Genomic DNA, 23,947 nt, shown 5'->3' with positions numbered 1-23,947 from the left:
GTTTGATTGCCTTGCGGAGGGAATAGCTACACTGTTTGTATTCGGTCATGTTTCCGGTCACCGTGCCCTGATTAAAAGCAGTGTTTCGCGCTTTCAGTTTCACGCGAATGCTGCCACCAATCCACGGTTTCTGGTTTGGGAATGTTTTAATCGTTGCTATGGGAACGACATCTTCAACGCACGTTCTAATGAACTCGCACACCGAATCAGCGTATTTGTCAATGTTGTTGTCTGACGCAATACGAAACATATCCCAGTCCACGTGATGGAAGCAGTCTTGGAGTGTGGAATCAGATTGGTCGGACCAGCGTTGGACAGACCTCAGCGTGGGAGCTTCTTGTTTTAGTTTCTGTCTGTAGGCAGGGATCAACAAAATGGAGTCGTGGTCAGCTTTTCCGAAAGGAGGGCGGGGCAGGGCCTTATATGCGTCGCGGAAGTTAGAATAGCAATGATCCAAGGTTTTGCCAGCCCTGGTTGCGCAATCGATATGCTGATACAATTTAGGGAGTCTTGTTTTTAGATTAGCCTTGTTAAAATCCCCAGCTACAATGAATGCAGCCTCAGGATGTATGGATTCCAGTTTGCAAAGAGTCAAATAAAGTTCGTTCAGAGCCATCGATGTGTCTGCTTGGGGGGGAATATATACGGCTGTGATTATAATCGAAGAGAATTCCCTTGGTTGATAATGCGGTCAACATTTGATTGTGAAGAACAGAAGGACTTGAGTTCCTGTATATTTTTGTGACAGCACCACATCTCGTTAGCCATAAGGCATACGCCCCCACCCTCTTCTTACCAGAAAGATGTGTATTTCTGTCAGCGCGATGCGTGGAGAAACCAGCTGGCTGCACCGACTCTGATAGCGTCTCTGCAGTGAGCCATGTTTCCGTGAAACAAAGAACATTACAGTCTCTGATGTCCCTCTGGAAAGCTACCCTTGCTCAGATTTCATCAACCTTGTTGTCAAGAGACTGGACATTGGCGAGAAGTATACTAGGGAGTGGTGCACGATGTGCCCGTCTCCAGAGTCTGACCAGAAGACCGCTTCGTTTCACTCTTTTACGAAGTCGTTTTTTTGGGTCGCCGGCTGGGATCCATTCCGTTGTCCTGGGTGAAAGGCAGAACACAGGATCCGCTTCGCGAAAGTCATATTCTTGGTCGTACTGATGGTGAGTTGACGCTGCTCTTATATTCAGTAGTTCTTCTCGACTGTATGTAATGAAGCCTAAGATGACCTGGGGTACTAATGTAAGTAATAACACGTAAAAAAAAAACTACATAGTTTCCTAGGAACGCGAAGCGAGGCGGCCATCTCTGTCGGCGCCGGAAGTAATATACACACATGGGACAGGCCTGGTTCAAGCCTGTTAAGTTGTATTGGTGTTAAGTTGTTTGCTGTGTGTTTCAGGGCTGGGAAGTATAAAGGTTATAAGCTGCTTGCTGTGTGTTTCAGGGCTGGAGAAGTATACAGGTTATAAGCTGCTTGCTGTGTGTTTCAGGGCTGGGGAAGTATGCAGGTTATAAGCTGCTTGCTGTGTGTTTCAGGGCTGGGGAAGTACACAGATTATAAGCTGCTTGCTGTGTGTTTCAGGGCTGGAGAAGTATACAGGTTATAAGCTGCTTGCTGTGTGTTTCAGGGCTGGAGAAGTATACAGGTTATAAGCTGCTTGCTGTGTGTTTCAGGGCTGGAGAAGTATACAGGTTATAGGCTGCTTGCTGTGTGTTTCAGGGCTGGAGAAGTATACAGGTTATACACTGCTTGCTGTGTGTTTCAGGGCTGGAGAAGTATACAGGTTATAAGCTGCTTGCTGTGTGTTTCAGGACTGGAGAAGTATACAGGTTATAAGCTGCGAGTGGCTGCATCTACTGCTGTAGGAGAGAGCTCTCTGTCTGACCGAGACGATATCTTCGCTGTCACACCCGAGGATGGTACCTGGCACACACACATACATGCACACACCCCCACCCCCACCTCTCTCATTATGTGGGTTTCATGATAGAGAGTCCAATGTTATCCCTCTCTCTCTCCCTCTCAGAACCTGACTCCCCACCCATAGGATTAACAGTGGTAGACACCTCTCCTTCCACCACCACCCTCTCTTGGTCGCCCCCGGAGAGAGCAAATGGAGTGATCCAACAGTATGAGGTCCTGTACAAGAACCAATCATATGAGGCAGTGTTGAACAGCTCTGTCCCCAGAGTGACTTTGACAGGGCTGATGCCGTTCTCCTACTATAACGTGTCTGTCAGAGCATACACACGCCTCGGACACGGGAACCACACCTCAGACACACTCACTATGCTGTCTGGGGAGGACGGTGAGTCTACACACACACATACATACACACAAACATACAGTACATACAAACACACACACACCACTCTCCGAGTGGTTACCCACTTGTACATGCAGTGAAACAGGACAAATATAAGCACCCCCTATTTTACCTTTTATTTCACACACACACAAACTAGGCACATTCACACACTAACGCCACATGTTGAAGTGTGTGTGTACCCTCTAGTACCGGGAAGTCCTCCCTACGGCCTGTCCTATGAGTCCGTCAGTCCCAATGAGGTGAATGTGACCTGGGAACCCCCCCTCGTGCCCAATGGAGTTATCACGCACTACAGGTACATTTCTACATGGATTCTGGATTTGTACTGTCTCATGATGAAAAGGCACTTTAAATTACGTTTGATTTGATTTGATTTACAGCCTTGAGCTGCGAAACTCTTCCCACTTCCTCAACCTGACCACACCCATTAGCCACGTCCAGATCACTCACCTAAGGAAGTTTGCGCAATACACTCTGGTGGTGAAGGGACACACGCGAATGGGCCCTGGAAACCACAGCAGTGACCCACTCAACATCACCACACTGGAGGATGGTGAGAGCCTCTCTAACACACAAACACACCCCAGAACCACCGCAGTAAACCACTATACATCACCCCAATGGAGTGAGGGATCTGGGGTAAGAGGGGGGAGGTAGAGGGAGGCCATGGTTAGGGTCATTGTGTTTCAGGTGGCCGCGTAGTGGACTATGGCGTTAACAAGACCAGAGATCCTGGACCACAGAATGTTCATCATCACCTCCTCTCACTTCCTCTCTGTCTCAAGTCTTCCTGATCCTCTGACAATACAAGTCAAAGGTCAGGGGCTACCACAGTGTTATTTAACAACATCAACACCATCACTTCTAACCAACCAGCTTTACTTCACAGGGCTGTGCTTACAGATGAGCCAGCATGCAGGCGCTATTTCCAATGATCAAGGAGCGTTTAGCTAACGTTCTCTCCTCCTTCCAGTCCATTTCCCCTAGGGACCTGGTTGGTCTTAAATAATAGGAAGTGTGTTTCAGACCCAGACACTCCCCCTCAGTTCCTGTTAGCCAGGAAGTTGTCAGACTACGAGGTAGAATTGTCATGGGAACCGCCGAAAGAGGCCAACTCTGAGATCCTCTACTACATAGTCAGAGTCTGGTGAGTTTGATTTCAATATTGATCGTTAGTTTGAAACCTACTGCTGATGTGATGTTGAAAAAGGAGATGTTGAGGGATGAGTCATTCTGATTGAAGCATGAATTACAGCTGCAACATGGCCAGCTCCAACACAGCTCCAACATGGCCTCCAACATGGCCTCTTCTTCTTCTTCCTTCCTTCTCTCTCCTGTAGGAATGAGTCATCTGAGGTGTGGCAGAATGTAACAGGTACAGCGGTGGTGATCAGCGTTGACTCAGAAAGTCGCTTCAATGCCTCTGTCTCCAGCTGGACGCGCCTGGGGGACGGGGGAGTCCTCATATACATCAGCTTCAGTATTATTGACGCAGGTATACACACACATATACGTATGGCAAGCACGCACTCACACTCACACACACAATCCTTTGAGAAAATCTTGTAGTCCCAACTGAACATGCCTCCAGTTCATTTTTAGTAAACACAAGTGACATGCAACTTGCACCAATTCATCCTGCAATTCTCTTCCAGTGCCATTTGACCCACCCCAGAATGTGTCGTTGGTGAACCTGACCTTTTCTTCAGTGACCGTCCTCTGGCAACCCCCCACTCAGCCAAATGGAATCCTCCTTCACTATACTCTGTACTACTCAGACAATACCACTGTCACAGAGCAGGTGAGTTTTACAGCATTACACTCTATACTACACAGACAATAACACTGTTATAAAGCAGGTGAGTAACACACACACACTGTATGCTCGTGTGTAAAAGTGAGTTATTTTCTACTGTAAAGGCATCATTTCTCTCTCTCCTCTCCATCAGCGTATCCCAGTGTCAGAGCTGGACCCTGTCTCTCTGGGGGAGGACCTGTCCTACTGTCTGTCTGGCCTGAGAGGAGGACAGAACTACAGCCTCTGGCTGACCTCCAGCACCATGCAGGGGGACGGAGGGGTCCGTACTGATCCTTTAGACCTACTCACCCCAGATGGCGGTCAGTTTCTCACACACACACACACACACACACACACACACACACACACACACACACACACACACACACACACACACACACACACACACACACACACACACACACACACACACACACACACACAGACACACAGACACAGAGAGAGAGTATGCACTGTTTTTTCCATCCTCTTGTTGAACTTGCTAAAATCACGTAAAAATTCTGCGATTGAAGTGTAACTTTCAGCTGGCTGGTAAAAGGAGGTAAGTCTGTCAGTCTGACAAACTGGCCCTTTTTGTCCCTCCGAGGCCTCCGTACCTCAGACAACCAGTTTGTATCTCCTTTTACTGAAGCCTGTGGAAGCTTACTCTTTGACCTGTTGGATATCTGATAATGTCTTATATTCCCAACAGAGCAATGATACAGGCATCCAGTTCTTTTGTAAACACATTGGCTATCAACAATGTCACAATGCTATCAACATACATCCAGTAGAGATGTTTCATCATGTAGTTTTGTGAGTAGGTCATTATCGTATTCGTGTTAGTAGTTTAGTCTGTAGCTTAAGATGCAGATGAATCATTTTCAAATGGCAGTATCTGGATGATCACAAGAAGTAGCAATGTTCCTGTCAAATAAATTATGTAGATAAAAATAGTAGCTTTTGTGTTATTCAAAAGAAATATAGTTATTGTTCCTATTTGACGATGATCTCTTTGTTTTTATGTGATTTTGGGAAAAATTGTGTAGACAGACTGCTGCCTCCATCTGACGTATAATAGTGACTGCCTCTTGTTTCGGTCTGAAGATATCTCTAACACTGACTGTGTGTCTCTGCCTCTGTGCTCCAGCCACGGGACCTCCAGCTCACCCTGCCTCTCCTGCCCTGCCAAGCCCAGTAGGGCTCACTGCCCTGGGCTCAGACACCCACACACCGCCCTCTCTCCTCCACCCATCCATCCACTTCACCAGCCTCTCAATCTGCCTTCACTGAGGTCTCCCCTCTCTCCTTATAACTTCCATCTCTGCGTCTCTCCTTCTTTCCATCCCTGTTTCCCCTGGTGCACATGCTCAGTTTGCTCTCTCCATATGGTCAGACTCAGTGACCGGAACTTAGAGGATGGACACCGGAAGTGGGTGTGGCCAGGATGAGTATCTGCTATTCAAAATGTCTCTGTTTTTTTTGTTTCTCGATTTGAAGTATCTCTGGTCAAAGTGTTCTTGTTTTATTCCACACTGAGGTTATTCTCTCCATATGACTCATGGGGTGATGATGATGTTAATGATGACGATGTTGTTAATGATGATGATGACAAAGTGCTGTTTTATGTTTGTTGGTGTGTTTCTCTCCCTGGGGTGGTGCCAGTGTTTGATTGGTTGATGTTGCTGGTTTGGGTGTAGATGTACTATTATGTGTATATACAGCATAAATAACCTGTAGTGTTCTTCTAGTGCTAGGACTAAGTCTGAAGAATTATGTAGTTCAGTCAGTGATACTAATTCCCCCTCTCTCTCCACAGTGCCCAGTGATTCGGTCCACAATCTCAGTGCTCAGATCTTCAGTTCTACAGCCATCATAGTAAGCTGGGACCCCCCTATGGAACCCAATGGACGCCCCTTCTACTTGCTCACCCTGCAGGAAGCAGGACACCCCCAACCCCCTAAACCTCTGAACCCCTCTTACCCTAACACCAACCCCCCCGGACCCCCCGCTGTCAACAATACCATCACCAAGACAACCAACGATAACGTCTTCCTGTTTACCAAACTCAGGAAGTACTATCCCTACGTCTTCACCGTTACCCCGGCAACCAGCGCCGGCCCGGCCCACAACCACACCAGCCTGCTGCACGTGAGGACTGATGATGATAGTGAGTCTACAGACACACACACACACAAATCCACACATGTGCATACACATACATACTATTAACCCACTCTCTCCCACCAGTTCCCAGTTCAGCTCCAGTGCTGGTGTCCTGTAGGAACCTGTCGTCCTCCTCTGTGTCTGTGGTGTGGCAGCGCCCCCTGGAGGCCAATGGAGAGATAACAGAGTATTCCCTCACCATGTTTGGCCCTGGCGGCTCCAACACCACACACACCCCCAACACCATCCTCACACTCACACAGCTCCTGCCCTACACAGCCTACAACCTCTCCATCACTGCAGCCACCCGCAAGGGCTCCGGACCCCCGCTACTACTGATGCTGCACACAGATGAAGCAGGTCATCTTTAACCTCTCACCTTTAACCCCTACTAACCTCTAACCTCTACCCTACCATAACCCCTCCAACTGTGCTGCATACAGACGAAGGCCAGTAATGTACTCTAACATTGTGTTCCACCAGGTCCGATGTCTCCTCCCCGGAACCTGTCTCTGTATAACCACACAGCCTTTTCTGTGTGGCTGACCTGGGAACCCTCTCTGGAACCCAATGGTGTGGTCACAAACTACGGCTTCAGGATCTGGGAGATTAACACAAACACAATCAGATATCAGGTATTGCACACACACAAACACAAACACTCACAAAGAAACATTAACATTTTTAAACTGGAATGCTGCAACTTTGCTATGTTCTGACTAGAAGATTTCCAAATTTTTCTCTCTCTCACTCTCAGAACTCTACAGGTCCGTGGACAGAAGGACAGCTGAGTGGGTTCAGGCCTCACAGCTCCTATGTGATCAGTGTGCTTAGCTACACCAGAGTGGGTCATGGAGACCAGTATAGCACTCCTGTGTCCTTCACAACCAATGAGTCCGGTATGTATGTGGGTGTAGGTGGTATGTGTGTGTGGGTATGTATGGTTGTGGAACTAGAAATCAAGTGCCATATGCGTGTGGAATTGGCTATTAATCCTTTTGCATAACCCCTGTGTCTCCTGGCTCCAGTGTCTGAAGTGGTGGGTAACCTGTCCTGCTCTGGTCTGGGCTGGGACTCTGTGTTTCTACACTGGGAGCCTCCAGCCAACCCCAATGGACTCATCCTGTACTACCAGGTCCAGGTGGACAGACACTCAGACTCACAGTCATACATACACCAGGCTGACACAAACCAGTATACGGTCAGCGGGCTGGCACCGGACGCAGAATTCACACTCACCGTAACAGCTGTCAACTCTGCTGGCCCAGGAGAACAGGTCAACTGTACTGCCTACACACACCCCGAGTCAGGTACACACACACACATACACACGTACACTACACCAGGAGACCAGATGAACTGTACCCACTCAACCCACTCAACCCATCCTCCTGCAGTTCCTGGTGTCCCTCGATTCCTGAGTGTGTCAGAGGCCACGTCCACCAGCGTGACGCTCCAATGGGCTGCTCCCCTCTCTGCTCTGGGCATGCTCACTGAGTACCGCATCACTGTGCAGCTACTGTCACCTGACTGCCTGTCCAACACACCCCTTTCTGAAGCCACACCCCTCCCAGAGCCGAGCCCCTCCCTGGCTCCAGGCTGCGTGGATCAGGAGGTACGTTTACCTGGATATCTGAATGTAAATGTTGTTAAGCTGCTGTGTCGTCATCTTTCTACATGTATATTTGCAGAATAAACTTCCTAACATTGAACTCAACATCATATTCATGTTCATGATCTTCCTGGTCAGGTGTTGGTGTCAGTGAATGGTTCTGATGGTGGTGAGGGCAATAGGAGCATCACTCTCCAGTCTCTGGTCAAGTACCGCCTCTACCGCTTCAGAATCACAGCCCTTACTAATGCTGGGCCAGGAGAACACACACCCTGGAGATACACACACACATTGGCTGGGAGTAAGTATACACACCCACCCACGCACGCACATACACATACAGTCACATCCAAAAGGATTGGAACCCTTGACAAATATGAGCAAAAAAGATTGTTTAAAATAAATAATACAAATACCGAGCAATATTGTATGTTCCAAAAAATGAGAAAAATCTATTATTTTATACTAATACAATGGTGAATGTGCATAAAGATGACATAATTCAGATATGATATAATTGTTTTAGACTACAGTGCGCGACCTGGTTCAATGAGCCAATAAACAGCACAATCTACATTGTTGTTTTTTTCTAATTGCCGGAGTCTTGGAGCTAGAATTAGGATAATGAATATTGTGCTAATGACGATACAAAAAAATTATTACATGTTGAGACCAGTTGAGCCCTGTATAGCACCACAATACACATCAAAATACAATAAACACATTAAACTACACATTAAAACACATCATTATACACAACAATACACGAAAAGCAAAACATAATCAGTAGTGGAGCGGGTCTAGAGTTTCAAGTTCCTTGGTGTCCACATCACCAAAAAAATATCTGTCACGCTTGTCGAAATGATTGAACCAAGGCGCAGTGTGCGTAGAGTTCCACATAATTGTAATTCATAGAAACTAACCAAAACAAAATAAACAAGCAAAAATTAACCATGCCACTACTGGTGTGCACACCGGCAACTATCTGTAGACTAGATCCCACAAAGCACAATGAGGAAATGGCTTCCTAAATATGATCCCCAATCAGAGACAACGATAAACAACTATGTCTGATTGGGAACCATACCAGGCCAACATAAACCATTAATAACCTAGATGACCCACCCTAGTCACTATCACACCCCAACCAACATAGAGAATAAACAGCTCTCTATGGTCAGGGCGTGACACTATCATGGTCCAAATATACCAAAACAGTTGTGAAGAGGGCACAACGAAACCTTTTCCTCCTCAGGAGTCAGTTGAGAACAAATTCTTATTTACAATGATGGCCTAGGAATAGTGGGTTAACTGCCTTGTTCAGGGGCAGAACAACATAACTTTTCCTTGTCAGCTCAGGGATTTGATCTAGCAACCGTTTGGTTACTGGCCCAACACACTAACCACTAGGCTACCTGCCGCCTAAATTTATTCTACAATGTAGAAAATAGTACAAATAAAGAAAAACCCTTGAATGAGTAGTTGTGTTCAAACGTTTGACTGGTACTGTATATATATTTTTAAAATTAGCATACAATATAGCTTATACAGTCTTTTTTAAATCATCTTTATCATGGTAGCAATAATTCTGGATGTGACTGGAAATACAAGTACCTACACACCCGGGCAGTATGCGTATATTCATACCTGTCTCTCCCCTCAGACCCTGATGCCCCTCCCAGCAACCTCTCAATGACCATGTCCTCCAATGGCCTCCGTATCGAATGGCAACTCCCAGATGTGATTACCGGCCCCACTTCCTACCTCATAGACGTAATCTCTGTGAGTACACATGCACACACACACTCAAAGAATAATGAGAAAAAAGGAGTTTCTTGCATCTGTATGTTGTGTTGTTGTTCAGCTGGATAGCGAGGGGTTAAACCAGTCTGTAGTACGCGGCCCAGAGGAGCTGAGGACCGTAGTTGTGTCAAACCTGACTGCGTTCACTCGCTACTCTGTGACCGTGACCGCCTTCACTGGACGACTGGAGAACGCACGGCGGGACGGACAAGCCACTGAGCCCACTGTCATCAGAACAATGGAGGAGGGTGAGGAACCCACACATACAGTAATACAGTAGCTACTTTATTCAACTGCTAGAAGGTAGTTAAGCACTCTCTCTCTCCTCCTCCTCCTCATCCTCCCTCCATCCCTCTCCCCTGCTCCCTCCAGAGCCCAGGGATCCTCCTAAGAACGTGACCCTCCAGGTAATTCCAGAGGAAGTGACCCGTGTGTTTGTGACCTTTGCCCCCCCGGAGGAGCCTAATGGGAACATCAGTTCCTATACGGTGCTGGTCTACCGCCAGGGCCAGCTAGAGATGACCATCGACCGCCTCACCGTGGTCCAAAATGAGAACCGCACCCTGACCGCAGTCATCGACGGGCTTAAGGGAGGCTACAACTATAGTATACGGGTGAGGATCTCACACACAGGCACAACTACACAAACACATGGTTCACAACTATAATATACGGGTGAGGAACACACACAGTGTCACATAACAATTGTGCTTTCTGAAACATTATTCTCACCATTTGAAACACTCCAACCAACTCTCTCTCACACACAGATTGCAGCGGTAAACGGAGCAGGTTTAAGCCCCCCCAGCTCAGAGGTTCAGATCACTACAGGGATCAAAGGTACAGTGCTACATAAACACTACATAACCCATTCATAATCCCTACATAACCCCTTTATAATCCCAACATCCTTAGAAACTTAGTTGTAGGGGGTGTCATATTGTGAATATATGTGTATGCACTACGAACACTTCATGATACAGAAATGTGTGTGTGGGTAGCTCCTGCCAAGCCCACCCAGAGACCCCAGGTGATGTTGGACCGAGGAGGAGTTGCCATGGTAACCTCCAGAAGCATCATAGTTCGCATGCCAGCCTGTTTCTACAGCAATGACAATGGACCAATCAGCAGCATCCAGGTCATCATGTCCGAATCTGGGGGTATGACATCACACACATAAACACACATCAATCACACAGAAAATATATCCTGAACTAAAGTATGTAGGAGCCACTGCTATAGGTCTAGTCTGACATCTGTCTGTCTCTCTGTCTCAGTGATGGACAGCATGAACCTGACCAACTGGAAGACAGCATTTCTCTCTCGTCCCGCCCCCTACCTAACAGACAATGGCTTCCCCAACCCACTCTGCGTGAGGGACCGTATGAGCAGGGACACACAAACCAGCAGACTCACTTTCTCACTCAGTAGATACAGTATTGTGAGGGACAGGGTTCTTGGACATAGAGACTCAGGGGGGGAGCGCATAGACCACCAGGATGATCACTATGTCATCGGAGAGAAGGACAACTGTCTGACTGAAGAGTACAGTAACACACTCTGTAACGGACCCCTCAAACCAAACACTGTCTACGTGTGAGTATACACAACACAAACATGTAAACACATACACGTGCACATAGATATAAACACATACACACACATACGTACAAAGTTTAATACAGTGCATGTCTTTGTCTGTGTGGCAGGTTTAAGTTCCGAGCCACCAACATCCGGGGCCAGTACACAGACTCCGACTACTCTGAGCATATCAGAACAGCAGGTAAGCACTCCTCTTCTCTCCACAAACATCTTTCCTCTCTGATGCAAACTGATTAAACAACACCACTCTCACTCCTTCATTTGAATTGTTTACATTTTAGTCATTTAGCAGAGGCTCTTATCCAGAGCAACTTACTGTTAGTGCATTCATCTTAAGATTACTAGGCAGGTCAACCACATCTCTCAGTCATAGTAAGTACATTTTTCCTAAATAAAGTAGCTATCTGCAAACTCAGAGCTAGTAAGTTAATGTCACATGCACAAGTACAGGAAACGCCTTTCTTGCTCTAAACCAAACAATGCAGGAATCAATAGTAATGCAATACTAAAAGTATCATAAGGTAGAACAAAAACACACAAGAAAAATAAATAAGAAGAAGAACACATGAAAATTAGAATCTAAATACAGGGCCAGTTTCAATATAATATTATTTTCAATGTGCAGAGATACTGGACTCATGGAGGTAGATATGTATAGTGAGTGCTTGACTTTGACTGAAATAAGTTCCAGTGTAGTGCAGAAAATCTCCCCCCTGCCAGAATCCCCCCCCCCCTTCTAATTTCCTTAATTTTGTGTCTAGATAAAATACTTTCTGAGACACACATCAGAGTCAAATACTTTCTATAGAACAAACTTCACGTCATAGGCAACCGAAATTAATAATTAATGTATGTATGTTATATTAAACATAGAGGAGGGAGTCAAATGTTGGCAAGCAATGAACATTTCAGAACAACTATGGCTGAATTATTATCCTTACACTTTGAAACATACTAGTCGAATAAGACATGGGAGAGATGACGAATTTTGCCAAAGAGATTTATTTATAGACGAATACAAAATCAGTAGGGGATTTAGGTACGGGCGACATGGCCAGCCGCCCAGGGCTGCATCTTGCCGCCCCCGGGTGCGGGCGCTGAAGACGGGTTCGCGCAGGGCGCCATACAAGCTAGAACCGCCACATACACTTGAAACATATAGCCAAACCGAAAACTGCAGACAAAAATGCTTTATTCTAATATGTCAGTGAAATGTAGGCTAAACTGACAACGTAGTGAAGAGCAGAAATCTTAACTAGCAAGCAAGTCGCAGCAATGAAGAACGCGAAGAGGGGAAGAATTCTGGCATGGGGGAGATTTTCGGTACAACACCTGTTCTCATTTTGGGTGCCGGTACTGTTTGTTTATATTTAGGTGCAGGAGCTCCACGATACTTTTGAGCTAATATGCTAGAAGAGGAACAGGAGCTCAAGCAGAGTAAATGATGATTGTATGTGAGTGTGTGGACGTGTGTGTACGGTAGCGTTAGTATAAATGTGTGTGCATGATATGCGTGTGTTGGAGTGTCAGCGTGCGTGAGTGTGTAGAGTCCTGTGAGTATGCATATACACAGTGCAAAAAATACAAACAAAATGCAAGGGTCAACTCACATAGTCCGTGTAGCCATTCTGTTAGCTATGTCTTGTGGTTTAGGAATAGAAGCTCTTCGGGCACCAACTTTACGACTGTGCGTGGTTGAGTGGACCATTTTAAGTCCATAGTGATTTGGACACCGAAGAACTTGAAGCTCTCGACCCGATCCATTGCAGCCCGTCGATGTAAGTGCAAGTGTGAGTTCACGAAAGGCTTATTTTTTCTCTTTCCCTCAACCCCTCCTGTCTGTCAGTGGATGGGTTGTTGACCAGAGATGAACAGATCATTCTGGGAGTTCTCCTCTCCTTCTTCCTGGCCCTGCTGCTCATCCTCATCATCTACGCCTCTGTCAGGTAAACTGGTTATAGCTGATGCCTCTAGTTTTGTAGTTTTTTATTTTATTTTTCTAAATATATATATTTTTTAAATTATTATTAACAAATATCAACAAACAAAAGATAAATAGTCACATACAAACAAGCATACATACAACCGATTTACATTGCCAGGAATCCTAAACAAACAAATCATATTCATTAATAATACTAGTTTTAATTGCCTTTTTGTTTTTAATTTTAGTTAAAGTAGTGCCATATTGTTTAAATTAATTTATAAAGTGCAAAAAGTTAGGTTTTGAATTAGACCATTTGCATTTGTGAATATGAAATTGACCTAGTATTATTAGCAGTTTAATTAAATATACTACATCTTTATCTATATCATAATTTATTAAATAAGTCATTATATCAAAACCATTAAATAGTACAACCAGTCCTATTTTTTTTGTAACAAAATTCTGTATGTCAATCCAAAACATTCTACGATAAATACAGGCAAAAAACAAATGCAAAATGGTCTCCTTCTCCATTCCATAGAAATCACATTTATCGTCAATATTCAGCTTGAATCTTATCAAAACATGTTTCACAGGATAGATTCTATGTAACATTTTAAATGAAACTCCCTTTACCTTGTTACTGATACAATATTTGTTAGCAATTTTCAATGCTTTCCCCCATTGTATATCACCATAGATATTTGACCAAAATAATCTTGCTGGGGGAATTGTAGTGTCACAAACAATATTCCTAATCTGTTTATTACTACATTTATCTTTGATGTTAATATTGCCAATTAATATATTTTCATGTAAATCTATGTTACTTACATCAACCACAGAGCAATTTAAAAGAGATACAACCCCCATTGGAATTGAAATCAAAAACAATTGCATATTCTTTCAGTGTTATTGGAATTTAAAATGTATCAAGAAATTCTCCAAATGAGAGTAGATATCCATCCTCATTCAGTAACTGATCAACCAAAATCATTTATTCTCAAACTAGTTATGAAAAAAAAGAGACGTATTTTTAAATTGTTTATCTTTTTTGTTCCATGGAAAGTATCTGTGAGGGGGAAAATTGTGTTTATACACTAACATCCAAGCTAAAATTGCCTGCTTATGGAATTTGGCCAACTTTACTGGGATTTTATCAACATCAAAATTACATTAAAGCAAACATTCTAAACCACCAACAGAGCCAAATAAATACTTAAGACATTCTAAATACTGTTCTGGTTCTTATCATACTTCAGAATCCAATTTATTTTAAAAGTATTAATTAGAGTTTTGAAATCTATAACCTCAAGTTTTCTCGTTTAAACCCAGCCAGCCATAGTCAGGTGTGTCAGAGTGATTGACATGTTCCTCATCCAATGACAGGATCCGTCAGCGGCAGAAGGAGGGCGGGACCTACTCTCCCCGGGAGGCGGAGATTATAGAGACCAAGTTTAAACTGGATCAACTGATTGCTGTGGCTGACCTGGAGCTGAAGGAAGAGAAACTACACCGGTCAGTGTGTGTATGCCTGTGTGTGTCTTTTTCTCACACATACACACTCCCTCTCTCTCATTCGCACACAACTTCACAAAGGTTTACCCACTGTAACATTATGCTCACTCTGCCTCTACTACTCTACCTGCATGCCTACAGAATGTGCATGGCTGCTGCTAACACACGCACATACACACGCACGCACACTACAGTACACACATAAACACACACACAATCACACAAAGGCTGTCTGTGCTCTCCACTCTCACTCTAACCCAGGGTTTTACAAACTCGGTCCCTGGGACCCCACGGGTGCCCGTTTTGGGTTTTGCCCCTACACTACACAGCTGATTCAAATGATCAACTAATCATCAAGCGTTGCTCCAACTCCTCTCTCAAACTCTCTCTCCAGGTATTCCTCCTTCTTCTTTAGACGGAAGGAGATATTTGTCATCCAGTAAGTTGTAGTGGGCAGTGTGTGTAGCCCTTCAAGTGTGTAGCCCTTGTTATATAGCACTCCATGTGTGTGTGTTGCTGTGTTGCATTGCTACAGTTGGAAGTGTGTATTGTTGTCTCATGGCTTTAGTCTACTGAAGTGCTGTTCAGTCTGCCAGTCTGCCTGTAACTGTACAGTAATGGAAAGTAAAGTCTGCTGTACTCACAGTGTACTGGTGTGACTGGAAAATAAAGACTGCTGTACTCACAGTGTACAGGTGTGACTGGAAAATAAAGACTGCTGTACTCACAGTGTACTGGTGTGACTGGAAAATAAAGACTGCTGTACTCACAGTGTACTGGTGTGACTGGAAAATAAAGACTGCTGTACTCACAGTGTACTGGTGTGACTGGAAAATAAAGTCTGCTGTACTCACAGTGTACTGGTGTGACTGGAAAATAAAGTCTGCTGTACTCACAGTGTACTGGTGTGACTGGAAAATAAAGTCTGCTGTACTCAGTGTACTGGTGTGACTGGAAAATAAAGCACTCACAGTGTACTGGTGTGACTGGAAAATAAAGCACTCACAGTGTACTGTTGTGACTGGAAAATAAAGCACTCATATTGTTCTGTCAACTCTGTTTCAGACTTCTCAGCTACAGAAAGTCTCTCAAGTAAGTCACCTAATGAGTGTGTATGTTGTTCTATGTGTACATTATGTGAGTTTGTTGGGCAGTAATAGTTGGATTTGGATTGCTGCCCTGTGAAGGATTTCTCTTATCCCCACCTCCTGTTTGTTTGATTTTTGATATTCATATATGGTTTATGCATTCATGTGTGAGCTGTGCCAAGATTTTGCTCTTGTAGGACAAAAAACGTGATTCTGATTATCTCTGTCTCTCAGGCCCGTCAATAAGAAGTCTTTCCTGCAGCATGTAGAGGATCTGTGTGCCAACGAGAACACCAAGTTCCAGGAAGAGTTTGCAGTATGTAACTCTAACCTCTGACCCCATGTGAAAACCTGTGTGTGTGTGTACGTGGATTGACAGCGTTAACCCTGTCTTCTCTAGGAGTTGCCCAAACTGCTGCAGGATCTGGCTACTTCAGACGCTGACCTTCCCTGGAACAGATCCAAGAACCGCTTCACTAACATCAAACCCTGTATGTACACACACACACACACACAGTGAGCGTAACACACACACACAACCTAACACATTCTCTCCTCTACAGACAACAACAACCGTGTGAAGCTCTTGTCTGAACCTGGCATGCCTGGATCTGACTACATTAACGCTAGCTTCATCTCAGTGAGACACACACACACACACACACACAGACACAGAAAAGAGAACACTCATTCTTTCAGAGAAGCTCACATTTCTAAACACCCCAACGTTTGTGTTACACAACTGGAGACCTGTGACCTCCTCTGTTCTGACTATAACATTCTTCCTCTCCCGCTCAGGGTTACCTGTGTCCTAGTGAGTTCATAGCGACCCAGGGTCCTCTCCCCGGCACTGTGGCTGACTTTTGGAGGATGATCTGGGAGACTCGCACACGAACCATCGCTATGCTCACACAGTGCTATGAGAAAGGAAGGGTAAGGACCGGACCAAGGTTTTAGTAGTGTCAGGTTTGTATGTCTGTTTAGATCCGGTCACCAATTTTGTGTGTGAGTGCTGTGTGTGGGTGTGTTTAGATCCGGTGTCACCAGTACTGGCCAGAGGACAATAAGCCGGTGACAGTGTTTGGGGACATCATCATCACCAAGCTGACAGAGGACGTTTATCCTGACTGGACCGTCAGAGCTCTCAAAGTGGAGCGGGTAACACACACACACACACATATATACATACAGTGCATTCGGAAAGTATTCAGACCGCTTGACTTTTTTTCACCTTTTGTTAAGTTACAGCCTTATTCTAAAATGGATTAAATTGTATATTTTCCTCATCAATCTACACACAATTCCCCATAATGACAAAGCAAAGAGATTTTTAGTATTTAAACAAGATATATATATATATATATATAATATTTTTTTTATAAATTTGCAAAAATGTCAACTGTTTTGGCTTTGTCATTATGGGGTATTGTGTGTAGATTGATGAGGGGAAAAAAAACAAGTTTATCCATTTTAGAATAAGGCTGTAACGTAACAAAATTTGGAAAAAGTCAAGGGGTCTGAATACTCATCGGAACATGGACTCTACAAGGTGTCAAAAGCGTTCCAGAGGGACGCTGGCCCATGTTGACTCCAATGCTTCCCACAGTTGTGTCAAGTTGGCTGGATGTTCTTTGGGTTGTGAACAATTGTTGGTTGATACACTCAGGAAACTATTGAGTGTGAAAAATCTAGCAGCACGACAGTTCTTGACACAGTCAAACCGGTGCACCTGGCACCTGCTGCCATACTCCATTCAAAGGCAATTCAATATTTTGTCTTGCCGATACAGCCTCTGAATAGCACACATACACAATCCATGTCTCAATTGTCTCAAGGCTTAAAAATCCTACTTTCAGTTGTCTCCTCCCCTTCAACTGCACTGATTGAAATGGATTTAACAAGTTACATCATTAAGGGATCATAGCTTTCACCTGGATTCACCCGGTCAGTCTGTCATGGAAAGAGCAGGTGTTCCTAATGTTTTGTACAATCAGTGTATATTTGAGTACCCCAGAGTAAACAAGTTCAGAGTTATCCTCTTGACAATAAAATCATTATTCTCTCTCTCCTTCTCTAACTCCCTCGCTCTCTCTCCCTCTGACACTCCTTTTCTCTCCCCCCCCTCTCTCTCTGTCTGTTGTCTCCCTTTCTCCCCCTAGCATGGGGACTACATGGTGGTTCACCACTTCAACTACACCTCCTGGCCAGAGCATGGTGTACCAGATTCCAGCACCACACTCATACAGTTTGTTCGAGCCATCAGAGCCAACAGGCATGATAACACTACTATAGTGGTGCACTGCAGTGCTGGCGTGGGCAGGACAGGAGTGTTTATAACACTGGATCACCTGATCCAACACGTCAGTGATCACGACTTTGTGGACATCTACGGTCTGGTGGCTGAACTACGCAGTGAGAGGATGTGTATGGTGCAGAACCTGGTGAGAAATATGCATTTATACAACATGTATCATAATATAATATTATTACTGTGATATGGATATGATACTTCATAGTATGATCTAGTTTTATTTGGTGCATTCAAACCTGCCAGACAGAATCTTAAGAGAGTCTGTTCACGCATATCCCCAGGCCCAGTATATGTTCCTACACCAGAGTACTCTGGATCTGCTGAACAGTAAAGGAAACAGCCAGTCCATCTGGTTCATCAACTACTCTGCTCTGGAGAAGATGGACTCACTGGAAGCTATGGAGGGTGAGCACACACATATACAAGAACACACACTAGCATACGCACATTTCACATATCTACTTTTTTGTTCTCTTGCAGGTGATGTCGAGCTGGAATGGGAGGAGACTACGATGTAAAGGCTGAGAACTTATCAGTCAACTTCACACCTGATGAACACACATCTATCCCTGGGTCATGGGGCCAAATCCTGGACACACTGACTGTTTGTCAGATGGATTGCTCCACCAGAGATAGAGAAAGAGGAGGGAGAGAGAATTGTGTAGTCCAAACAGAGTAATGTTTCCTCTAGCTTCTTTGGGAACACCAGTTGCCCTTTTCTGGCAGGAGGGTCAAAACAACACAACGAAACTTAGTTATTTACCTGGCCTGAATCATCACACAATTACAGTCCTCGTGGAGTCCTGCATCTTTTGTATAAGTTCACAGGCAGAAAAGAGAGGGATATATATCACACATGGAGGTTTACAGGTATCTTGCAATAGTTATTCCACTGTGTATTTCATTGTATTCTTGTATCATGTTTTTGTATATTAGGTTTTTCGGCCAAATAGTGTTGTCAAGGTGTTCATATGTTTGCTTCGCTGTGTTACTACGTTTATATCACGTGTTGCTATGTTTGTCAGTGTAATTGGGAGGTTTGAGGTATAATATATTTGTGGGGTGTTCTTGTGTATTTGATGTATTTTGTTCCACATCTGTGTTTTGGACCAGAAGTAAAATCAACTCCACTACTCACCTACTGTCTGTCTGTCTCAGTGAGCTGTTTAGTGTATAAAAATGATACCCCAAAAGAGTGAAGCATGAAATACACTGAGAATCTCACCGACTGCTGATACTGTAAGTACTTATCACAGTGGGAGGCCGTTCCTTCTCTTGCTAGTACAAAAGCGGTACCTGTTGCGCGCCGACCCGGTAGCGAAGAACCTACACAATGCTTGTCAGTGGCCAACAGCTTGACTTGGAGCCAATCAGAAACACAAACCTCCATGTGGGGGAGCCAAAAAATAATAATATATATATATATAGGGGCTTTCTACAAAATAGAATTATGACCATAAGCAATACGCATGGATATGCATTGCCAAACAACGTTACTGCCCCCTTCTGGTTTGGAGTATTGTAACAAGGCTGAGTGGCTGACGACTTCCAAAGTCTTTGCTGTGTGAACACAAAAGAGATTGACTGCCGACACTGTTCAGAGGTGCTAAGTACTGTCGGCAGGCAAACCTTTCACACACACAAACAGACAGACAGGACCCAGGACTCAAGGTAGAGTATAAACTACTTTATTATGTAATTCTCTTCAAACATAAATCTTTAGAAATATTCCATTAGTAAACACTGTAATTGTTATAAACATGATATCTTAGTAAATTCTTAATGTGACGGTGCACAGGTGCTCTCTTCAACAGTGTAAGACATCTCCAAGATGGATGCAGGACAGGCGAGCCAGACTCAGTGTTAAGGTGATATGTTAGGGCTTTAGAACATGCTAAAATGTCTACTATGACTCCTGCTTGTTTTCCACTAAACCATCTAGCTAATGCTAACGCTAGTGTGATCACAGCTACAGTATAGCCCTTTACACAGAGCTCTAATTATGATAATGTGTCATCTGTGTGTGTGTCTCTCGTGGTAACAGTGGGGTGCTGTTCCCCCATAATCTGAAAAACAAATAGATTTCCACCTCTCTGTACAAATACATAAATACACACATCGGCAGTCCGTCCATTCCTTTTACATTATATATATATATATATATATACCACCTATATACTGTGCACATGTTCAGTATTCCGATATACTCTAATAATATGGTGCAACACGAAGAAGATCAGCCTCAGTGGGTCACCACGTGTCACAGCCCTCAGAGAGAGGGAAAGGGAAAGAAGAGATGTAACAACACTATTATAATAATAATGAAACATGTTCAATATTCTGATAAATAAACATACTTAAGTAATTATGTGTGTGTACTGTGTGTGTATATACATTCCTATGTAACATGCATTCCAGTGGAGAACAGGTTAATCATGTGGGAATGGGTAATAGTTAACCCTTTAGGGATTCAGCAAGTGAGATTGAATATTCAAAAGGACAAATTAGATAGAACGTTAGAACATTACCAGTTTATAACATACAATGTTCATGTTATTACTAATCAAACAATAAGTTAGAATGTTGAACAGTTTGTCGTCAGTACTGGTATTTTCCTGAGTGTGAGGCTTGGACCAGTGTAGCAAAACCTCAGAGAATAGAACAATGGTATTCGCACACACATTCGCACACGCAAACAAGCACACACAGACACACCATTTCACTCGCACATACACTGGCAGACCCTTATACTCTCAAACACACATACACACGCAGATATGTTAATCAGGGTAGAAGTCCGACATTACGAATAGAAATACAGATTGTAGTCATCTGTAAGCCAGGAGTAACAGTCTTCCCTCCCTGCAAATCTGACATACTCACTTCTTCCCTCCATGCTACTCAGACATACTCACTTCTTCACGATCAAAAGTATTATTAGCATCTGATTATCATATTTTACCACACATCACCAACCCTAAAACCCTAGATGATGTTGATGATGTCATTGAGGTGACATGTCTCCATGTCCAGACAGCTCCACACATGGAGGAGATCTGTGTGTTCCATCAGCTGTGTGACATCAGGGCAGGGTTAGAGTCGGGGATCAGGTGGTGAGAGGTTGTATCCTAAATCGTTCTTTCTAAAGTCAGGAACAGATATAGATATGTACAGATGACACTGTGTCACAAGAGCTGCACAATTAGAAAATCTCTGTTTACAAATGTTGTCAAAATGACATCCTATTCAAAAATACACATGAAATCATTAGATGACTTTGATTTCATATTGATTTGAATCCTCTCTATTATCTCCCACTCGCTTTATGGGCTTATTCCCTTTCTCTCAGACGACTTCCTTCCCGCCCTCTTTCTCTTCCTCCCTTCCTCGTCTCACCTTTTCTCTATCTTTGTCTATGAGTGTTTGTGTTGTGTGTGTTTCACCAATACTGTACATGACTATTTAACAAAAGGTCAGAGGGCGCATGATAAGGTGTGGTAGGGTCAGGGGTGAGGGGGTCATATGTCAGACGAGGCTGCGGGAGCCACTAGAGTTGCGTCTGCGGAGGGGGTGAGGCAGGGTGTGTGAGAGAGGGCAGGGGGAGTCGGGGGGACAGTACTGGTGGGGGTGGTTGTAGGGGGGAGGAGGGGGAGGCAGAGGGGGCTCAGATCCCTCTCTGACCCGTACTGGAGTGGACATCGCTGATTGGATGAGGCGGTGGTGGGAGGCGGGGCTTCCTTGGTTGAGGAAAGCTTCCATTCTCCCACGGCCGCTCTGGTCCATGACGATCACCTTGACGATCTGCTGGCATTGAATGAGGGTGTCTGGGCGGAACTCTCCGGGGTGGGTGGCACTTAGCATGGCCGGTGCTGCCAGAGCCAGTTGGGTGGAATCAGGACTGGTCACATGGTAGGTCTGGAGCAGCCTATCAGGGCTGGGCTGGGTCATGTGGTAGGTCTGCAGCAGCCTATTGTGAATTGACACCTAGTTTAGAAACAGCCAGAGAATGGCATGAGGAGTTACCAGCCTGAATGCAGCCTACAGCAGCCCTCTGGTGGGTTAGATACACTGGCAGCATGCAGGCATGCAGGGAGTGAACGCATGCTAACACACACACCAGCCCAGAGACACACCTGTGTTTGGGTGGAAAGGCGTTTCAGGGTCAACATTTGGGCTCCAGTGGGTGGGTGTGAGTTTGCGTGCGTGTGTGGAGGAGGAGGAGTGTGTCTGGAGAGGGATGAGTGTGTGGGGGGAGATGACACCGAGGGCATGGTGTCTCCCCAACACAGAGATATGCAATGCTAAAGGACTGACTAAGAATTAGGGGTTGGGGCTGCTAGGTCTGTAGAGAGGGTATTTAGAGTGGAGGAACTGGGCTTGAGTCATACATGTGCATGCATACACAGACACACACGTACATTAACTCTGAGTCTTGCCATGGAGATGGTTTTCTAGCAAGCCAGCAGAGCTTAGAAAAGCTTATGATGGCTGGGAGGCAGATGTTGTGTTAGCAGGAGGCTAATAGCTAACTCCCTACTAGCAGGAAACTAATAGCTAATAGATAACCGTGCATTGGCAGGTGGCTAATAGCTAATTACTGGTCTCTGTTAGCAGAAGGCTGATGGCTAAAGCTATCCCTCCAGTTGTAGCTGTGTTGCTATGAGGCACACAGAGCTGGAGGGAGCTGAGGAGGGTCTCCCTACTCCTCGCCTGTGTGCATCTTTGCTAACACACATACACTTACCTGAGGCAGAGTGTGTATGTGACTCACCTCCACAGTGTTGTTGCCAGTCTTGTCATACAGGTCTTGCTGGGCTGAGGGGAGAAACACACAAGTGACACTCAGAGACACAGCATGATGTGTGGATGCTAGTCGCTAACTTCGTGTTTGTTACCAGTGGGTGATCCTGTGTGTCGACTGAGTGTGTCCATCTGTCCTCCATTGGTGTGGGGAGTGTGAGTCTGCACCCCCTGTTCTCTCTCCAGCTCCCCTACAGACAGCGAGATATGACCATATAATTACATAAAGAGCCGGATTGTGTGTGCGTGTGTGGTGTGCGTGCGTGCGTGTGTGTGTGTTTTGTGCGTGCGTATGCGTGTGTGTGCATGCGTATGTGTGTGCGTGCGTGCGTATACGTGTGTGTGTGTTTTGTGCGTGCGTATGCGTGTGTGTGCATGCGTATGTGTGTGCGTGCGTGCGTATACGTGTGTGTGCGTGCGTATGTGTGTGCGTGCGTGCGTATACGTGTGTGCTCACATTGGATGTGTATCTGCTCCATCTCGTTGACCTCAGTGATGGACTCACGTAGCTCCTCTGTGAAATTCCTGAGCTCCTCTCCGCTGGGGGAGCAAAAACTCACCAGCTGCTTCTTCTCTGAAGAGAACGGACTCAACATGGTGATGCCATGAGCATAGTCTGAACACACAGACACACACACAAAAACAGTTAGCTATGTAAATAGAATGGCGATGCCATGGGCATAGTAGGACTCTGGACAGATAATGTCACCGCTCATAGTTAGCTATGTATGGAGCAGTACAGTGTAATAGCATAGTATAGCAGTAGTAGTAGAGTAGTAGTAGTAGTGCAGTAGTAGTAGTAGTAGTGTAGTAGTAGTAGTAGTACTTTTAGAGTAGTAGTAGTAATAATTATAGTAGAGATGTAGTAGTAGCAGAGTAGTAGTAGAGTATTAGTAGTAATAATAATAGTAGAGTAGTAGTAGTACTAGTAGTAGTATAGTAGTAGTGCTAGTAGTAATAATAGTAATAGCAGTAGTAGAGTA

The 23,947-nt window shown here is 44.7% G+C and overlaps 1 protein-coding gene and 1 pseudogene across 1 annotated transcript in view; one reads left to right on the top strand and one right to left on the bottom strand.

Annotated features, from left to right (window-relative positions):
* Positions 1 to 19,301, top strand: part of LOC135524992 (phosphatidylinositol phosphatase PTPRQ-like) — a 57,703-nt pseudogene extending 38,402 nt beyond the window's left edge.
* Positions 19,302 to 19,836: 535 nt separating this feature from the next.
* The window catches only part of LOC135524323 (IQ motif and SEC7 domain-containing protein 3-like), a 51,646-nt gene continuing 47,535 nt past the window's right edge, over positions 19,837 to 23,947 (bottom strand). Inside the window, 4 exon segments of the mRNA XM_064951779.1 lie at positions 19,837 to 22,148; positions 22,936 to 22,979; positions 23,060 to 23,155; positions 23,422 to 23,580. Of these exon segments, the coding sequence (XP_064807851.1) occupies positions 21,690 to 22,148; positions 22,936 to 22,979; positions 23,060 to 23,155; positions 23,422 to 23,580 (758 nt within the window). The 3' untranslated portion in view covers positions 19,837 to 21,689.

Source organism: Oncorhynchus masou, chromosome 31 (assembly GCF_036934945.1).
Source record: "Oncorhynchus masou masou isolate Uvic2021 chromosome 31, UVic_Omas_1.1, whole genome shotgun sequence".
NCBI lineage: Eukaryota > Metazoa > Chordata > Actinopteri > Salmoniformes > Salmonidae > Oncorhynchus > Oncorhynchus masou.
This window is presented reverse-complemented; position numbering and strand designations above follow the sequence as displayed.